Below are 21,126 nucleotides of genomic sequence, written 5' to 3'. Positions count from 1 at the left end.
TTAAGCAGACTGTGTTTGTCTGTTGTGATCTAGACGAAGATCAGATAAAATTTTATGACCAATGTATGCAGAAATCCAGGTATTTCCAAAGGGTTCACATACTTTTTCTTGCCACTGTGTATATATTTATTTTTATTGTTTCCCAAGCGCAGATTCGTTAGCGTCATGCCTGCACCATTAACACAGCGAAAACTGCTTGTATCTAACCCAAACAGTTCAAAAGATCAGGCCTGGTTGCATAAAACATCTTAAGTGTTTCCCTTAATGATTTACCTTAAAGAACCATTTCCTCTTACCTAAGGAAATTGTTTAAGGGTGCTGCAGAGAGCCCCTCAAACGTTTTCCTTAGGCAAGGGAACACGTAAGGGGTTTTACAGTAGTTTGAAGGCATGTATGGCAGAAAGTCTCTGGTTACCATGGAGATGACCTGATTCACTGATTGAACTTCTCCTCAAAGATTTCACATTTATTTTGTGAGATCGCAAAATATAATTTCTTCATTCAAGACAGGAGAAAAAATTGATTGAGAAGAAGTTTATTTTAGTTACTTTTTTACATTCATAAATCATGTCGTAGGCCATTCACGGGCTGCATCTGTTTTACACTTTGTTCAGTCATATTTGTTACCTCATTAGCTAGCTAGCTTACAACCTGGTGACTTTACCAGTATATCCAAACATGTGGGGGCACAGAAAGAAAGGAAAAGGGATAGCTTCTTCAGGAGATCACTGGTCACAGCAATGAATGAATGACAGATATCTTGCATGTCCTCGTCACAAACTTGCTCTTAAAGAGACGGAGTACAATTTTCAATGCAATGCATCGCAATAGAAAAATTGTGCATTTCCACAAAGTAGAAACCTAATATTCCACAAATCTTTTTAATTTCAATGACAGGTATTTGTATCAACATTTTAGTTTTTATATTAAACTAATTCATTTACAGTGTTACATATTAGTTTCTAAGGCACAACATGTGCTTCAGAAGTAGCTAGAATTCATATAGGCTATATATCTAATTTTCTGGTGTTCCTAAATGTTATGTTGTGCTCCTAACTTTTTAAAGCTGGGAGCACCAGTGCTACCAATATTATTTTTAATTTATAGCCCTGACTATGCAGAGTACAAGCACATGCACACACACTCACACACGCTATACTTACACACTATGGGTATTACACTGTAATTCTTCCACTGGGTTGAAATATGATCCCTCAAAAAAGTCCAGAGGGACATATCCCAAGATACACTGGGAGAAGCCTGAGCCCACCCAGCGCCTGACACTAGAACACACACACAGTTACTTTAGCCAGCTGCATTATGGTACAGAGCCTGCTCACGTGTGTGTGTGTGTGTGCGTGCGTGTGTGCGTGCGTGCACATGTGCCGACTGGTCACAAAGCTCCCGGCTTACGGCTCACTCCTTGTGTGAGGCACACTGCAGAAAGAGAGAGAAACAGAGGAGGAGAAAAAGATGTCGGTGTGTGTGTGAACTGTTCGCATGTGTTTGCGTGTGTGTTGCGTGTGTGTGCAGCAGTCATGTGAGGAGACTTAGCGCTCAACGCTCATTGAGTTCATTCTGCATAACAGTCCACACATAGGGAGAGAGAGAAAAGAAAGAGGGGGGTTGGCTGCTATAAAGGGAAAACAGAACACCCAAACCTCAATGTCTGACTAGGGCTGATTTTATACAGGCTGCCCAATTCTGAAAAAGATCTAATGTGATTGGTCAAAAGACCAATTAGTGGAAAAAGATCAGAATTGGGCTGCCTGTCTAAACGCAGCCTAGAACCCATCTGCAAGTAACTGGTTTGAAAATGATTAAACGGACAGAAGGCAGTGTGTATTTACTGATGGTGTTGAATCCAGTTTTCTGTACATAACAAAGGGTGTCCCATAAGGATCGATTCTTGGTCCGGTTCTTTTTACTATTTACATTAAGAATATTGGTTTATCTTTAAAAAATATATATTTCACCTGTATGCAGATGACACTGTGGTGTATGCTATTGCCTTGCAGAACTGAAATTGGTACTTAATGCAGGTAAAATGAAGTATATGTTATTTTCCAAATCAGGTAAGAAAGTATCTGATCATTTATGTATCCGTACTAGAGTTCGACCGATTAATCGGAATGGCCGATTAATTAGGGCCGATTTCAAGTTTCCATAACAATCGGTAATCGGTATTTTTGGCCACCGATTTGCCAATTATTATATATTTTTTTAAATGTTATGTTTATTTTTTATTTTTTTTAAACCTTTATTTAACTAGGCAAGTCAGTTAAAGAACACGTTCTTATTTTCAATGATGGCCTAGGAACGGGGGGTTAACTGCCTTGTTCAGGGGCAGAACGACAGATTTTTACCTTGTCAGCTTCGGGATGCAACCTTACATTAACTAGCCCAACGCTCTAACCACCTGCTTTACGTTGCCAAGGTAAGTTGCTAGCTAGCATTAAACTTATCTTATAAAAAACAATCAATCAATCATAAACACTAGTTAACTACACATGGTTGATGATATTACTAGTTTATCTAGCCTGTCCTGCTTTGCATATAATCGATGTGGTGCGCATTCGCGAAAAAGGACTGTCTTTGCTCCGAAGTGTACCTAACCATAAACATCAATGTCTTTCTTAAAATCAATACACAAGTATATATTTTTAAACCTGCATATTTAGTTAATATTGCCTGCTAACATGAACTTCTTTTAACTAGGGAAAATGTGTCACTTCTCTTGCAAACAGAGTCAGGGTATATGCAGCAGTTTGGGCCACCTGGCTTGTTGCGAACTGTGAAGACTATTTCTTCCTAACAAAGACAGCAGATTTCGCCAAACGGGGATGATTTAACAAAAGCGCATTTGCGAAAAAAAAGCACAATCGTTGCACGACTGTACCTAACCATAAACATCAATGCCTTTCTTAAAATCAATACACAGAAGTATATATTTTTAAACCTGCATATTTAGCTAAAAGAAATCCAGGTTAGCAGGCAATATTAACCAGGTGAAATTGTGTCAGTTCTCTTGCGTTCGTTGCACGCAGAATCAGGGTTCGTTGCAAACTAATTTGCCAGAATTTTACGGAACTATGAAATAACATTGTAGGTTGTGCGATGTAACAGGAATATTTAGACTTATGGATGCCACCCGTTAGATAAAATACGGAACGGTTCCGTATGTTACTGAAAGAATAATGTTTTCAAGATGATAGTTTCCGGATTTGACCATATTAATGACCTAAGGTTTATTATATTATAGTTAAGTCTATGATTTGATATTTGATAGAGCAGTCTGACTGAGCGGTGGTAGGCAGCAGCAGGCTCGTAATAGTCAAAGGTATATGGTTTAGAGAGAAATAGTCGACGCGTCATAATTCCTGTAATAACTTGCGGCTGAACTTGAAAGGGGTTCCTTCGTTATTTTACCGTTCATGTCTTCCATAGAGAATGTCTTGATCTACTTCAAATAAGGTCTGTGTTTTGTGCTTAAACCGCCTCGGCGTTTTGATACCCGTGTAAATCTCACTAGGTAACGTTTGTCAACATATTTTCATAAATCCACTCTACAAAAAAAATTATCTTCGCTTATATTGATCAGAGTTATATACTATGGATATCTACACAGTTATAAAATTGGCAAGGTGGTGTAAGCCTAAACCAAACACAGACCTTATTTTAAGTTAATCTAAAAATATCCTATGGAATAAATGAAGGAACCGCTTTTCAGATTTTGCTAGAAGCTGTCATGGGAATTATGACTCGCACTTTGGTAGTCAATTCTTACCATGCCCATTATTAAAATAGGATTTCCTGCATATAGAAATTACAGTTTTTGTTTTCAGCATTCATCACAGGTAACTTAAACTCTATTTTTATTATTCAAACAGTTGAGAGTATTTGTCTCCTAAGCAGACTCTTCAGTATCGTTGTCACTTCAGAGCTGTGTGTGTGTGTGTGTGTGTGTGTGTGTGTGTGTGTGTGTGTGTGTGTGTATTTATATATATATATATATATATATACATATAAAAAAAAATCATAATAATAATCGTCCGATTAATCGGTATCAGCTTTTTGGCCCTCCAATAATCGGTATCGGCGTTAAAAAATCATAATCGGTCGACCTTTAATCCGTACATTGGATGGTGGCATCATTGATTGTGCTCCTGCTTAATATAGGCATCTGCATTGATGATAGGCTTTCCTTCAAAAAGCATTTTAATGAATTAGTTAAGAACTTAAAGGTAGACTCATCGATGACGTAGATGCAGAAAATAATTTCCACAACAACGCGGAGCGTTGAAACTTCCCTGGCTACCTCACTGTGAACAGTGTGAAGCGAACACGTGCACATACTGTGTGTGACTGTGTGAGAGCGAAGTCTTGCATCTCGCTCATCTCAATATCTGTGGTGCTGCTTGTGGCAACGACATTTAGCTGAGTCTATCTTTAAGAATTAAAATGGCCTTATTTTATAGGACTGGTTATGCTTTTTGTTAAATAGCAGAAAGCAAATCATTCAGTCAACATTCCTTCTGGTCTTAGATTATGGTGATATTATCTATATCATGTGTCAAACTCATTCCACTGAGGACCGAGTGTCTGACGATTTTCGCTCCTCCCTTGTACTTGATTGATGAATTAAGGTCACTATTTAGTAAGGGACTCCCCTCACCTGGTTGTCTAGGTCTTAATTGAAAGGAAAACACAACCTAAAAGACAACAGCAACACAACAGTCAGTCCTATTCACAGCCCCACATTGAGATAGTGATGGTATCGTCAGGCCTAGGAGAAATTGGCTTAACATGGCGTCAATCTGGACCTTGACACACGCACACACACGCAAAACACAATGCTAAATTGCACAGCCATCTGTGCATTCACTGCTACTACTGAGCAGATGTAGATATAGGAGTTTGATTCTGTAGTAGTGGACCTAGACTAGAGAGTGGCAGGGAACTGAGGGACACCTGTATAGTGTGTGTGTTTGTCTCTCTCTTTGTTCTACTAACAGAGTGTGGAGCCTGTAATCCATTCACAAAAGACCAGAGAATAGTAGTGTGAATGGATGAAGTCGTCCTTTATAGTAGAACCCACTCTCAATGAAAGTTATAGTAGAAACCACTCTGAATGAAAGTTATAGTAGAACCCACTCTGAATGAAAGTTATAGTAGAACCCTCTCTGAATGAAAGTTATTGTAGAACCCACTCTGAATGAAAGTTATTGTAGAACCTACTCTGAATGAAAGTTATTGTAGAACCCACTCCGAATGAAAGTTATAGTAGAACCCACTCCGAATGAAAGTTATAGTAGAACCCACTCTGAATGAAAGTTATAGTAGAACCCTCTCTGAATGAAAGTTATTGTAGAACCCACTCTGAATGAAAGTTATTGTAGAACCCACTCTGAATGAAAGTTATTGTAGAACCCACTCCGAATGAAAGTTATAGTAGAACCCACTCTGAATGAAAGTTATAGTAGAACCCACTCTGAATGAAAGTTATAGTAGAACCCTCTCTGAATGAAAGTTATTGTAGAACCCACTCTGAATGAAAGTTATTGTAGAACCCACTCTGAATGAAAGTTATAGTAGAACCCACTCCGAATGAAAGTTATAGTAGAACCCACTCTGAATAAAAGTTATAGTAGAACCCACTCTGAATGAAAGTTATAGTAGAACCCACTCTGAATAAAAGTTATAGTAGAACCCACTCTGAATGAAAGTTATAGTAGAACCCACTCTGAATGAAAGTTATAGTAGAACCCACTCTGAATAAAAGTTATAGTAGAACCCTCTCTGAATGAAAGTTATTGTAGAACCCACTCTGAATGAAAGTTATTGTAGAACCCACTCTGAATGAAAGTTATAGTAGAACCCACTCCGAATGAAAGTTATAGTAGAACCCACTCTGAATAAAAGTTATAGTAGAACCCACTCTGAATGAAAGTTATAGTAGAACCCACTCTGAATAAAAGTTATAGTAGAACCCACTCTGAATGAAAGTTATAGTAGAACCCACTCTGAATGAAAGTTATAGTAGAACCCACTCTGAATAAAAGTTATAGTAGAACCCACTCTGAATGAAAGTTATAGTAGAACCCACTCTGAATGAAAGTTATAGTAGAACCCTCTCTGAATGAAAGTTATAGTAGAACCCACTCTGAATAAAAGTTATAGTAGAACCCACTCTGAATGAAAGTCATCCGTTACAAAGAAAGGATGGAAGAAAAAGACTTCAACTGAAAGATGAATGAAGGATGTTATCTTTGAAAAGACATGAATGATGTAATCGTTTCATGAGATCAAAGAAATGTGTGTGTCTGAGAGCAACCTGCAGTCTCTCTCACCTTAAACCTCTTGTCCTGCAGAACCTTCTTGATGGCCAGCAGCTCTCCAGAGTCACACAGCTTGGCCTGGTAGACCACTCCGAAGGAGCCGTTCCCAATCACCTTGGTGTCTGTATAGCTGACCTCTTGGGGCCTTTCGGGCCCTTGGCCTGGGGTGGCCACCACCGTTGTCACCTTACTGCCATCCTTGTCCCCTGCAGGAGGTACAGAGAGAGGATGAGGGTAGAGAAGAGCTGAGATAGTCTTCAGTGACCTTAAGTGAAGATTGTGTCTAATGACAAATAAACAAGCGAGACTAGATGACAGACACGCTCGCATGATCACACTGTCAGAGTTATATTACGAAGCCTGACACACTCGCATGACCACACTGTCAGAGTTATATTACGAAGCCTGACACACTCGCATGACCACACTGTCAGAGTTATATTACGAAGCCTGACACACTCGCATGACCACACTGTCAGAGTTATATTACGAAGCCTGACACACTCGCATGACCACACTGTCAGAGTTATATTACGAAGCCTGACACACTCGCATGACCACACTGTCAGAGTTATATTACGAAGCCTGACACACTCGCATGACCACACTGTGGGACATCTTAAATAAGCATGCCCCTTTCAAAAAATTTAGAACTAAGAACAGATATAGCCCTTGGTTCACTCCAGACCTGACTGCCCTTGACCAGCACAAAAACATCCTGTGGCGGACTGCACTAGAATCGAATAGTCCCTGCAAAATGCAACTTTTCAGGGAAGTCAGGAACCAATACACGCAGTCAGTCAGGAAAGCAAAGGCTAGCTTTTTCAAACAGAAATTTGCATCCTGTAGTTTTGGGACACTGTAAAGTCCATGGAAAACAAAAGCACCTCCTCCCAGCTGCCCACTGCACTGAGGCGAGGTAACACTGTCACCACCGATAAATCCACGATAATCGAGAATTTCAATAAGCATTTCTCTACGGCTGGCCATGCTTTCCTCCTGGCAACCCCAACCCCGACCAAGAGCTCTGCACCCCAACGCAGCTACTTGCCCATGCCTCCCCAGCTTCTCCTTCACCCAAATCCAGATAGCAGATGTTCTGAAAGAGCTGCAAAACCTGGAACCATACAAATCAGCTGGGCTAGACAATCTCTTTCTAAAATTATCTGCCGCCATTGTTGCAACCCCTATTACCAGTCTGTTCAACCTCTCTTTCGCATCGTCTGAGATCCCCAAAGATTGGAAAGCTGCTGCGGTCATCCCCCTCTTCAAAGGGGGTGACACTCTAGATCCAAACTGTTATAGACCTATCTCCATCCTGCCATTCCTTTCTAAAGTCAAGGTAATAAACAGATCACTGACCATTTCGAATCCCACCGTACCTTCTCCGCTGTGCAATCTGGTTTACGAGCTGGTCATGGGTGCACCTCAGCCCTGCTCAAGGTACTAAATGATATCATAACCGCCATCGATAAAAGACAGTACTGTGCAGCCATCTTCATTGACCTGGCCAAGGCTTTCGACTCTGTTAATTACCGTATTCTTATCGGCAGACTCAACAGCCTTGGTTTCCCAAATGACTGCCTCGCCTGATTCACCAACTACTTCTTAGACAGAGTTAAGTGTGTCAAATTGGAGGGCCTATTGTCCGGACCTCTGGCAGTCTCTATGGGTGTACCACAGGGTTCAATTCACGGCCCGACTCTTTTCTCTGTATATATCAACGATGTCGCTCTTGCTGCGGGTGATTCCCTGATCCACCTCTACGCAGACGACACCATTCTGTATACATCTGGCCCTTCTTTGGACATTGTGTTAACTAACCTCCAAACGAGCTTCAATGCCATACAACACTCCTTCCGTGGCCTCCAACTGCTCTTAAACGCTAGTAAAACCAAATGCATGATTTTCAACCGTTCGCTGCCCTCACCCGCCCGCCCGACTAGCATCACTACTCTGGACGGTTCTGACTTAGAATATGTGGACAACTACAAATACCTAGGTGTCTGGCTAGACTGTAAACTCTCCTTCCAGGCTCATATTAAACATCTCCAATCCAAAATTCCATCTAGAATCAGCTTCCTATTTCGCAACAAAGCCTCCTTCACTCACGCCGCCAATCATACCCTCGTAAAACTGACTATCCTACCGATCCTCGACTTCGACGATGTCATTTACAAAATAGCTTCCAAAACTCTACTCAGCAAACTGGATGCAGTCTATCACAGTGCCATCCGTTTTGTCACCAAAGCCCCTTATACCACCCACCACTGCGACCTGTATGCTCTAGTCGGCTGGCCCTCGCTACATATTCGGCGCCAGACCCACTGGCTCCAGGTCATCTATAAGTCCATGCTAGGTAAAGCTCCGCCTTATCTCAGCTCACTGGTCAAAATAACAACACCCACCCGTAGCACGCGCTCCAGCAGGTATATCTCACTGGTCATCCCTGTCGTGTCTTTGGCTATGCCGGATTAAGTGATATGACATGCTAACTTATAAAATGATTTCTCTGTAATTAATATTACCTGATTAAGCTAATCATGTAAATGTAATTAACTAGAAAGTCGGGGCACCACGGAAGAACGTTTATAGAGCCATTATCTTCCGAATAAACTCTTAAAATACTTAGTAATATTTGACATCGATAGCAGTCAATATTAACCCTTATCTTATTTTCAGTCTCATAATGAAAGTTGTAAATTCTTGGCTATCTTCACGAACCCTGGCTAACAAGTTGAATCAGCAATACAAAATTGGGTTTAATTATTTATTTACTAAATACCTAAACTAATCACACAGAATTACATATACACAGAATACAAATGATGTCATACAGAAAACGTCCTGGTGGACGGAACCTGTATCATGGCTGGTTACACAAAGGAAAGGGGGTTGGGCTTGAATGAAAGAGCGGGAAGATTTAGGAACAGAGAAACAGCAGCTAGGCTATCGTAAATACATGATCTTATGCATTCTAAATTACCGCCCATTTGGAAAAGGAAAATGCAATAAATATTTACTCTGAGCTGCGCTTCGGTAGATTGGTCGTAGATGCTGGCCGGGTTGGCCAACAGATCTTCCTGTAAACTCTTCAGAATGTCTCTGGTGGTAAATTGGATACGTGGTGGTATCTTCGTCCGTCTGTTAGACTGGATCCGTCGTCCGTCCTTTCCTAGCCCACGTCTACAGCGGCCGCTGCTAACTCAACGGCTAGGAAGTATCACTTCTGTAGTGAATAAGCTCAAAGTTCATACCATTCGCCATCAAAGCTCACGCCGAGGTTGGCTTAGTTCTGTACTTGATATGGTTTAGTTGACATGTGTGTCCTTCTAACGTAGAGGCTGCAGACCTCCCATACTGGAACAACCTGGTTATCTTTTCGTCAAAGGCTTATATAGTGGAGAGGGGGGAAGGATGTGTTTCATCGTTTATAACCACTCCTCTTCACAGGGGTGGGCCACTGATCAAGCAGGGCACTTTCCTTATGAAAACCCAAATCTCTCATTTGGAAGCTAAAATTACATTTAATCTCCTAACAAACAATTTCAATATCAAACATTTCAATTGCATAACAATTCCATGTGACTCTGATAACTAGAGGGTGTATACTTTCCCAGGTACAGTTTATGTCGTCCTGTCATCAGTCATAATGTCTCAGATAACAACGAACTGACATACATACTCATTACGTTCTCAAGCATATTTCCAACTGGTTTTATTACCAAAATATGGTTCCTTTTCCCTCTTTGTTTGATGTTCCCAGACTCTCTATATTTAACACAGGCTATTCAAGTCCTTCAGTAGGGTCAGAGAGGGGAAGGGAGAAAGGTATTTATGGGGGGGGGTCATAAACCTTACCCACAGGCCAACGTCATGACATCCCCAAAGCCAACACCTCCTTTGGCCGCCTTTCCTTCCAGTTCTCTGCTGCCAATGACTGGAACGAATTGCAAAAATCACTGAAGCTGGAGACTTATATTTCCCTCACTAACTTTAAACATCAGCTATCTGAGCAGCTAACCGATCGCTGCAGCTGTACATAGCCCATCTGTAAATAGTCCACCCAATCTACCTATACCTCATCCCCATATTGTTTTTATTTACTTTTATGCTCTTTTGCACACCAGTATTTCTACTTGCACATCATCATCTGCTCCTCTATCACTCCAGTGTTAATTTGCTAAATTGTAATTACTTCGCTACTATGGCCTATTTAATGCCTTACCTCCTCACGCCATTTGCACACACTGTATATAGACTTTCTTTTTTTCTCTATTGTGTTATTGACTATATACTTGTTTATTCCATGTATAACTCTGTGTTGTTGTTTGTGTCGCACTGCTTTGCTTTATCTTGGCCAGGTCGCAGTTGTAAATGAGAACTTGTTCTCAACTAGCTTACCTGGATAAATAATAAAGTAAAATAATAAAATAAAATATTTTTAAATAAAAACTCACATGATCACACTGTCAGAGTTATATTATGAAGCCTGACACACTTGCATGATATTACGCAATCATATACATAATAACAGTAATGCTTTACTAAACATTAATGGGACTGGGTTTGAATATCAGCCAGCAACTTGCATGGTTTAGATTTTTAAACACATATGATTGTAGTACAGTCAAGACCTATAATGCTGCAGTATGAGCAAGGCACTTAACCCTAATTGCTCATGTAAATTGCTCTGGATAAGAGCGTCTGCTAAATTACTAAAATGTTAAATGTAAATCTGAGAACCAGGCCAACCTAGATAAAATATAATTTTCACATACAAGCTCTCTTCTCCTCCTCCTCTAACTGTCCCCCTCTCCTCTAGTTCCTTCCTCTACAGTAAATGTCTTTCCCTTAGGATTAATGGAAAGCCTACTCCTGTTTAAGTGGGTTTAAACTGAAGTGCACTGGAGAGTGTGTGTGCGTGCGTGCGTGTGGTTGAAGCCTATATCTATGTCAGGGTTAGTCCCTGTTAACTTCTTGTTAAAGGATAACCAGGACTGCCTAGTGTACCGTGTGTGTCGCGTGCGATGGTGCAAGCCGTAGCCATACCACCACTATACATCCCCAGGTCAAGGCCCCACCCCTGTTACCACCCCTACCTCAACCCCAAACCTGCACAGCACCCACCCCAACCACCAACTGCAAATCAAGCTATGAATGAAATCTGTTCATATTATAATCATCCATGAATGTCAATGCCTAGGTAAAATAATTGACAGCTCTGGCGGCCATATTGCCTGACTCTCACTCACACTTGACACCTATAATAACTGGATCTCCCTCCCACTCAAATCTAGAAACTCAGTGACTCTCCCTAGCCAGCTAAAATACTAAACCTCTGTCTAAAGTTCTCTCACAGACAGCCAAGTCACATTTACATTATCTATCCCTTACACAAGACCCAGGGAAAGTAGATTACACATTAGCTAAAATAAATTAATATCTTCAATATAACGCTTCCATTCCATATTCCATATCATCCAACCTGAATGTGTTGAGACAGTACACAGAGATGTTCTATCATGGCAGAATTCACTCTTCTGCCGGACATGGACCACTGTCAGCACACACACACACACACACTGCAGTGAGACTACAGTAGCAGCTGCTCCTGTGGTGAGTGTAGATGCAGTGCTGACAGGCGGGCAGGCAGTGAGAAGTTCAGCTGGATGAGTCTGATGTGTGTTAATGCTGCTGAGTCAACACTAACCTGACCCAGTCTAGTCTCTATGGCCACGATGCAGAGGAGACAGTGAACTAGGCCTAAAGCCTTGACACCGACTGAGCACCAAGAAACAAGACATATTAGTACTGAATGCCTACTTACAGCTTCTGAACCTGTCCAAATGAGACAGTGGATAAATGCTGTACCGGAAAAGGAGAACATTCATTTGGTTGATGGTGTGTGTGTGTGTCAGAGGAAAGGTTAAGCAGCAGTAATTATTCAGCAGCCCTGCAGTGATGTAGTCTTTAACCCCAATCAGAGACAACACACACACTCAGCAATTAGACCTGCTCTGGATCTGACTGGGCCACCTGCAGAAACACACACACACACACACTGCATCTCTTCCTGACTGGGTGTGCAGGAAAGGAAGTGGGGTTCTGTGACACAAAAATTACCAAAATAGACTTTCACAAACAAGAAAAGGAGAAAAGAAAGAAACTAGAGGAGGGAGGAGGGGAGAGAGAGAGAGAGAGAGAGAGAGAGAGGGAGAGAGAGAGAGAGAGAGAGAGAGAGGTTGGAAAGGTATTGAACTCTGCTTACACAATCCAGCAGGATTGTTTTCAAGAACGCCTCTTCACTTCCTGAAACCATAACAAACTTCCACATCATCCACAAACACCCACACACAAATAGACAAACACACAACCTTAGCCCTTACCTCCACATCGCCTATTTCTGCATTTCTGCCAAAAGTGATGCCATCATGAATAAAAAAACATGTTGTGTCTCAACCTATGGCGTGCAGCACAACAACAAAAACATTTGATTATGTAAAATAATGTCTAAACTACAGCATTTGCCAATGTGAAAAAAAAATCTGAGTTTACGAGCTTTTATAAAATTGAAATTAAAGGGGAAAAGAAATGTTGCCAGAAAATATTAAATTGTTTCACAACCCTCTTTGTAAACTTTTATCTCAAACGTTTCTCTTTTTCAAGGATGAAGAGATGGATGTCTCATGGTAGGGTGGGGTAAGCAAAATAGGTCAACTTTGAGCTCCATTATCTCTTTATCGCAAGAAAATCGTGCCGTCTGGTTTGCTTAATATAAGGAATGTGAAATTATTTATACTTTAACTTTTGATACTTAAGTATATTTTTGCAATTACATTTACGTTTGATACTTAAGTATATTTAAAACCAAATATGTTTAGACTTTTACTGAAGTAGTATTTTACAGGGTGACTTTCACTTTAATTTTCTATTTTAGGTAATTGGGCACTTTTTCCAAAACTGATTAAATGTGACCATACTTTAAAAGTAATTTATCATCAATGATACTATTTAGGCCTATATAGCGTTTTCAAAGTCATCAACATGAATTGTTTCTTTTATAGGCACAATACAATAGGCACAATGCAATAGGCCTAGGGTTTCAAGCTCTGGTTGATTTCAAATTGAATGCTATTTAGTGGTATTGAATTGTGTTTGGTTGTCAATGCAAACAAATATCAACATTTGAAGGAGATGCATCTGCTGCTTGGATAGTTCCATCAGTGCCACTAACTTAGTCTGGCTTTAATTCCATTTTGTCTACAAAATAAAAATTAACATCTCCATCTCAAATAAAAATCGAAATTAAACATTAGGACTAAATCAAATCAAACTTTATTTATAGTGCATTTAAAGTTTAATTTGATTTAGTCCTATTTTTTACATACATTTTTGGTTGAGATGGAGACGTCAATCCAACATTTCAATTATGAATTGTAGACAAACTGGAATTAAAGCCAGACTAAGTCAGTGGCACAGATTGAACTATCCAAGCAGAAGATAAATCTCCTTCCAAATGTTGGTTGCGTTGACAACCAAACACAATTCAATACCACTTTTGAAATACAATAAATTGCCTACTAACTTGTCAAAAAGTCAACAAATGGTTTGTTGGATTTACGTCTCCAATTCAACCCAAAAAATGTTAGTTAAAGAATGGGATTAAGCCGGTGGCTCATATGGAACTACCTAAGCAGTAGATACAAATCCTTTAAATGTTGATATTTGTTTGCATTGTCAACCACAATTCAATATTATGTTTGTAATACAGTAAATAGCCTAAAGTTAAAGGGAAACTCCACCCCAAAACTATTTTTTGGTATTTCTTTCATTAGTCCATTGTTGAACCAGTCCCTAAATGTGACTTGTTTCAGGAAACTAGGCGTATGTTGCACGTCACTGCTTCACAGGAGAGGCATTTGAAAGTAAACATTTATTTTTTATCAAAATGCATTTTTTGGCAGAAAAGCCTTCTGGAACATGTGAACTTGCATGTACCTTAATAACAAAGCACCCCTATACCATCACAATTGCGTCTCACAAAGACACGGCAGTTGGAACCAAAAATCTCAAATTTGGACTCATCAGACCAAAGGACAGATTTCCACCGGTCTAATGTCCATTGCTCTTGCTTGGGCCATGTCCAAGTCTCTTCTTATTATTGGTGTCCTTTAGTTGTGGTGTTTTTGCAGCCCATGAATGCCTGATTCAAACAGTCTACTCTGAACAGTTGATGTTGAGATGTGTCTGTGACTTGCCAAGAGTGTGCAAAGCTGTCATCAAGGCAAAGGGTGGCTACTTTGAAGAATCTCAAATCTCAAATATATTTTCATTTGTTTAACACTTTTTTGGTTACTACATGATTCCATATGTGTTATTTCATAGTTTTGATGTCTTCACTATTATTATACAATGTAGAAAATAGTAAAAAAAATAAGAAAAACCCTTGAATGAGTAGGTGTGTCCAAACTTTTGACTGGTACTGTATATTTTATTATTTTGTCAGAAAGTCGTTTTCATTGCAAGTTAAAGCGTACTGTTAGATAGCTAGCTAATGTTAGCTGGCTGGCTCGCTAGCTAACGTTATGTGTATGATCTGTGTAGTAATATTATTTGTATCTCAGAGCCATTTGCATTGCTAGTTATTGCCTGTTAGCTTAGCTAGCTAGCTAACATTGAACCTAAGTTAGATGGTTAGCTTTAGCAGGGTAGTAACGTTATGAGTTGGGATTATGGTTAATTGTTGTTTAGCTAGCTAGCTACATATCTAAACAAAAGACTCCACTATGCAAGTAACCATTTCCCTGTACCGTTTACACTTGTGCATGTGACAAATAAACACTATTTGATATAGTGTGTGTTTACCAGAGACGGTAATGTGAAGAACAACATGACCTGCACCAAAGTTAAATTCTCTGGTAGAATGCCCTGCTTTTATTTCGTCACACTCACAACCGTAAGCTATTTTCTGTCATTAGCTACCTATTAACTGGAAAATAAATATCTTGTTGTGAGTTTATTTTCCTGTAATTATGAATACAAATTAGTTAAGACATCGTCAGCTATATGATATGGTTATTACTTGAACGTAAGCTAGCTAACAGGCTAGAAATGAATCAAAACATTGTTTATAAAGTTGCTTTCAGTTGCCTGGTTTGCATTTTTAAACGGATGGGTTTATTGGTGTTAAAATACACCAGTTATGCTATTTTGGAACGCCAGGCTACTGAAATCATGCAGCCTGTCATTTTTGTTTTCATACTTTTTCACAACGTCAAGTTTGATGCCGGACGACAATAGAATGTTAATGATGGTACTGCAACAACTGTCTACAGACGTAGTATAAACCAGCCTTTAGTCTTGAAATCTTTGGTTGTTTAGTACATTACTATACTTACTCTGTTTAGCACATGGCCTCACGTGAACCCTTAAAGAGCCGGGTGTGGCTAAGGCTTAAGAGGGTGTGAATGATGCTGTAGACAAATTAGAGCTCTCCAGTAGGTGTACCACGACATTCAAGCTCCATTTTCTCAAAAGTGGGGTTACAAGTTTTATCAACTTTCAAAGCAGAATTACTTCCCATTGTTCCTCAACTGAAGTCTGAAGTTTACATACACTTAGGTTGGAGTCATTAAAACTCATTTTTCAACCACTCCACAAATGTCTTCTTAACAAACTATAGTTTTGGGCAAGGTGGTTAGGACATCTACTTTGTGCATGACAAGTAATTTTTCCAACAATTGTTTACAGACAGATTATTTCACTTATAATTCACTGTATCACAATTCCTGTGGGTCAGAAGTTTACATACACTAAGTTGACTATGCCTTTAAACAGCTTGGAATTCCAGAAAATTATGTCATGGCTTTAGAAGCTTCTGATAGGCTAATTAACATCATTTGAGTCAATTGGAGGTGGATGTATTTCAAGGCCTTCCTTCAAACTCAGTGCCTCTTTGCTTGACATCATGGGAAAATAAAATAAAATCAGCCAAGACCTCAGAAAAAAAATTGTTGACCTCCACAAGTCTGGTTCATCCTTGGGAGCAATTTCCAAATGCCTGAAGGTACCACGTTCATCTGTACAAACAATAGTACGCAGGTATAAACACAATGGGACCACGCAGCCATCATACCGCTCAGGAAGGAGACGCGTTCTGTCTCCTAGAGATGAACGTACTTTGGTGCGAAAAGTGCAAATCAATCTCGGAACAACAGCAAAGGACCTTGTGAAGATGCTGGAGGAAACAGTTTCAAAAGTATCTATATCCACAGTAAAACGAGTCCTATATCGACATAACCTGAAAGGCCACTCAGCAAGGAAGAAGCCACTCCTCCAAAACCGCCATAAAAAGCCAGAGTACGGTTTGCAACTGCACATGGGGACAAAGATCGTACTTTTTGGAGAAATGTCCTCTGGTCTGATGAAACAAAAATATAACTGTTTGGCCATAATGACCATTGTTATGTTTGGAGGAAAAATGGGGAGGCTTACAAGCCGAAGAACACCATCACAACCGTGAAGCACGGGGGTGGCAGCATCATGTTGTGGGGGTGCTTTGCTGCAGGAGGGACTGGTGCACTTCACAAAATAGATGGCATCATGAGGAAGGAAAATTATGTGGATATATTGAAGCAACATCTCAAGACATCAGTCAGGAAGTTAAAGCTTGGTCGCAAATGGGTCTTCCAAATGGACAATGACCCCAAGCATACTTCCAAAGTTGTGGCAAAATGGCTTAAAGACAACAAAGTGAAGGTATTGGAGTGGCCATCACAAAAAAAGTGTGTGCGAGCAAGGAGGCCTAAAAACCTGACTCAGTTACACCAGCTCTGTCAGGAGGAATGGGCCAAAATGCACCCAACTTATTGTGGGAAGCTTGTGGAAGGCTACCCGAAACGTTTCACCCAAGTTAAACAATTTAAAGGCAATGCTACCAAATACTAATTGAGTGTATGTAAACTTCTGACCCACTGGGAATGTGATGAAAGAAATACAAGCTTAAATAAATCATTCTCTCTACTATTATTCTGACATTTCACATTCTTAAAATAAAGTGGTGGTCCTAACTGACCTAAGACAGGGAATTTTTACTAGGATTAAATGATGTTGGCTTTCGACGACTGGTCGATCACCGGTTAACACTACCAAGTGCGTTATTTTTCCAATTGTGCCCTACTGGAGTTAGACAGAAATAGCGTCACTGCTATTAGCTTCACAACATACATACTATGGAACGCTGTTTGAGTCTTTGCATGTCAAAAAACATACAGTAGCACTGTCAGAGCTGTACAAAAAAGTCAGCAAACACCGGCCACGAACGATGTGTTTACAATACCGCGTTGGTAATAAAACATAATTTCTTCGACCGCAAGTTCTGGGGTAGCTAGCTTTAGCTTGGTACCTAGCTAGCACCAATACAACCAGCCTGAAAACAATGACCAACTGCAGTGATTTAAAAACTGCAGTCATTTTCATTATTCTTAGCAATGATTTAGGAATCCTTGTGAGTAAGTATTAGCTAGGTTGCCACTTGTTGTTCGCCTATTGAAATTGAACTTCAGTTCATGAAAATAAATAGCTAGCCAGCTACTTAACCCTGTTGCCCAAAGCTAACATTATAAGCTGCCAGTTAGCTTCATCTGGCTATTGAGGCTCGTTCAAACCGGGTCATGTGTTGTGAAGCTAGCCACAATATGGATTAGGCACAATAGTGGAATTTGCGGTTTGCCTTCAAAATAAAAGTATGCCATTGACAGTGATGCAAATGAATACAAATAGTAGAATTATGCCATACTTTTATTTTGAAAGCTACCTGCAAAGTCCACTATTGTGGCTAATTCTTATTGTGGCTAGCTTCACATAGATGGGTCTGACCACCATTAATCAAATAAGAACTGTCTTATAAATTAGAGTTATTTTAGATGATGACACCTAGCTATATAGTTAGCTAGCTATCTATAGCTACTGAAACGGATTATGTCGTGTTATTTGACGTGTATCTGTTTTGACACGCAAAGACCCAAATGGCGTTCCATAGAAATCCTGGTTGAGAATGAAACAACTGAACAAATGAACAACGAAACAGTACAGCAAGTAAGTGAAAGAAGTAGGTTTTGATTATGTTTTACTGGTAAAAATTTCCAAGATGGCGTAGCAGTCAGACGTCTTTGTCCTGTCGTGTCCCTTGTATATATCTTTTTACATCCTTTTCTTCGCATATCTTTTAAAAATATTTTCCTAAACCTCAACTTCTAAATACTCTCCTGCAACCCGCCTCACCCAATGTGGCGTGGATCTGTTTTTTTTTCTTTCTAAAGTATTTCTATTTACTTCGGATCTGGAATCCCTCAACTGAAGCTAGCCAGCTAACTACCTACCAGCCATCAAACCATTGCTAGCGGTCATCAGCTAACCTTTAGCTTGGAAAGCTCTCGCCAGTTTGAACAACGTGACTGAAACCAGAGCATAACGGACCTATTATTATTTTATATATATATATATATTCTTCCATATCCCCGGATTCCTACCGCAAACTCTGAACATTTTCAACTGGATCTTCACAACTAGCTAACCGCAATCCCGGGTGACTACTCCTGGCTAGCGTTTTTCCATCCCGGAGCAAGCACCAATTAGCCTGAAGCTAGCTCGGCCAGGGCTCCTGTGCTACCACCGAAGCCCACTCCTGGGCTACAATATCCGGACCCCTTCTACTGACGGTACGGAGCACGGAACCCCGCCGATCCTCTAAGACTGGAATACCGACATAATCTGCCCGAGGATTCCAACAGGCCCCTCAGGCGCGACGTTCGCTGAAGGCCCATTCTGCTAACCGGCCTGCTAGCTATCTAGAGCTACTTGGAACCCTACTAATTCCACGACTGGTCTATCGACGTCACCGCACGAAGAGGCAAAAACAGACTTACCCCCATCGCGAAGTCCCACAAAGGCTAACTTGCTATCCCCGGTCTGTTAACTGCTAGCTTGCCTTCCCCGGTCTGCTAACTGCTAGCCCCGGTCTGCCTACTGCTTGCTTGCTAACCCGGTCTGCTAACTGCTAGCTTGCCAGCCCTGGTCTGCTAATTGCTAGCTTGTTTAGCCCCGGCCTACTAACTGTTAGCTTGTTAGCATCGGTCTGCTAACTGTCTGAATCGCCGTGTCCCCAGTCAGCCCAACCAATCACTGGACCCATATGATCACTTGGCTACGCATGCCTCTCTCTAATATCAATATGCCTCATCCATTACTTTCCTGGTTAGTGATTACTGTCTTATTTCACTGTAGAGCCTCTAGCCCTGCTCAATATGCCTTAACCAACCATGTTTTTCCACCTCCTACATATGTGATGACATAACCTGGTTTAAACGTCTCTAGAGACTATATCTCTCTCATCATTACTCAATGCCTAGGTTTACCTCCAATGTACTCACATCCTACCTTACCTTTGTCTGTACACTATGCCTTGAATCTATGCTATCGTGCCCAGAAACCTGCTCCTTTTACTCTCTGTTCCAAATGTGCTAGACGGCCAGTTCGTATAGCCTTTAGCCGTACCCTTATCCTACTTCTCCTCTGTTCCTCTGGTGATGTGGAGGTTAATCCAGGTCCTGCAGTGCCTAGCTCCACTCCCACTCCCCAGGTGCTCTCATTTGTTGACTTCTGTAACCGTAAAAGCCTTGGTTTCATGCATGTTAACATTAGAAGCCTACTCCCTAAGTTTGTTTTACTCACTGCTTTAGCACACTCTGCCAACCCGGATGTCTTAGCCGTGTCTGAATCCTGGCTTAGGAAAACCACCAAAAACCCTGAAATCTCCATCGCTAACTATAACATTTTCCGCCAAGATAGAACTGCCAAAGGGGGCGGTGTTGCAATCTACTGCAAAGATGGCCTGCAGAGTTCTGTATTACTATCCATTGCACAACCCTCAATGTTATGTCATAATTATGTAAAATTCTGGCAAATTAGTTCGCAACGAGCCAGGCGGCCCAAACTATTGCATATACTCTGACTCTGCGTACAATGAACACAAGAGAAGTGACACAATTTCCCTAGTTAATATTGCCTGCTAACATTATTTTTTTTTTACAAAATATGCAGGTTAAAAAATATCTACTTCTGTGTATTGATTTTAAGAAAGGCATTGATGTTTATGGTTAGGTACATTCGTGCAACAATTGTGCTTTTGTTAAATCATCACCCGTTAGGCGAAGTAAACTGTGATTCGAAGATAAATTAACAGGCACTGCATTGATCATATGCAACCAGGACAAGCTAGTCAACCTAGCAATATCATCAACCATGTGTAGTTAACCTGTTGGGGCTAGGGGGCAGTATTTTCACGGCCGGATGAAAAACGTACCCAATTTAAACAGGTTCCTACTCTGGCCCAGAAAATAGAATATGCATATTATTAGTAGATTTGAATAGAAAACACTATGAAGTTTCTAAAACTGTTTGAATGGTGTCTGTGAGTATAACAGAACTCATGGACAAAAAACCTGAGAAAAATTGAATCAGGAAGTGGGAGAAATTAGAAATGTAGTCTTTCTTTTGAATCCCTTGTAAAACTACAGTGACATAGGATTTACATTGCACCTCCTAACTCTTCCATTGGCTGTCAACAATCTTTAGGAACTGGTTTCATCCGTCACCTGTTACTGGGCAGAAAATTGTGGCTCAGTCAATCACTGGCCAGTCTGAGGACAGGTGTCATATGACGCGCGTGCACGTGACTTCGTTGTTTTTTATTTTTCTTCTGGGATGAATACCTATTGACCGGTTG

The 21,126-nt window shown here is 40.5% G+C and overlaps 1 protein-coding gene across 2 annotated transcripts in view; it reads right to left on the bottom strand.

The window, feature by feature from the left end:
- LOC115161154 (glycogen synthase kinase-3 beta) overlaps positions 1-21,126 on the bottom strand; it is a 54,121-nt gene that overhangs the window by 23,622 nt on the left and 9,373 nt on the right. For both annotated transcript variants that reach the window (XM_029711922.1, XM_029711923.1), the window contains exon 2: positions 6,351-6,544. In XM_029711922.1, coding sequence (XP_029567782.1) covers positions 6,351-6,544 — 194 coding nt within the window. The remainder of the gene's footprint in view (positions 1-6,350; positions 6,545-21,126) is intronic.

Source organism: Salmo trutta, chromosome 24 (genome assembly GCF_901001165.1).
Source record: "Salmo trutta chromosome 24, fSalTru1.1, whole genome shotgun sequence".
NCBI classification, from domain to species: Eukaryota; Metazoa; Chordata; class Actinopteri; order Salmoniformes; family Salmonidae; genus Salmo; species Salmo trutta.
The sequence above is the reverse complement of the archived record's forward strand: the minus strand, read 5'-3'. Positions and strand labels throughout refer to the sequence as shown.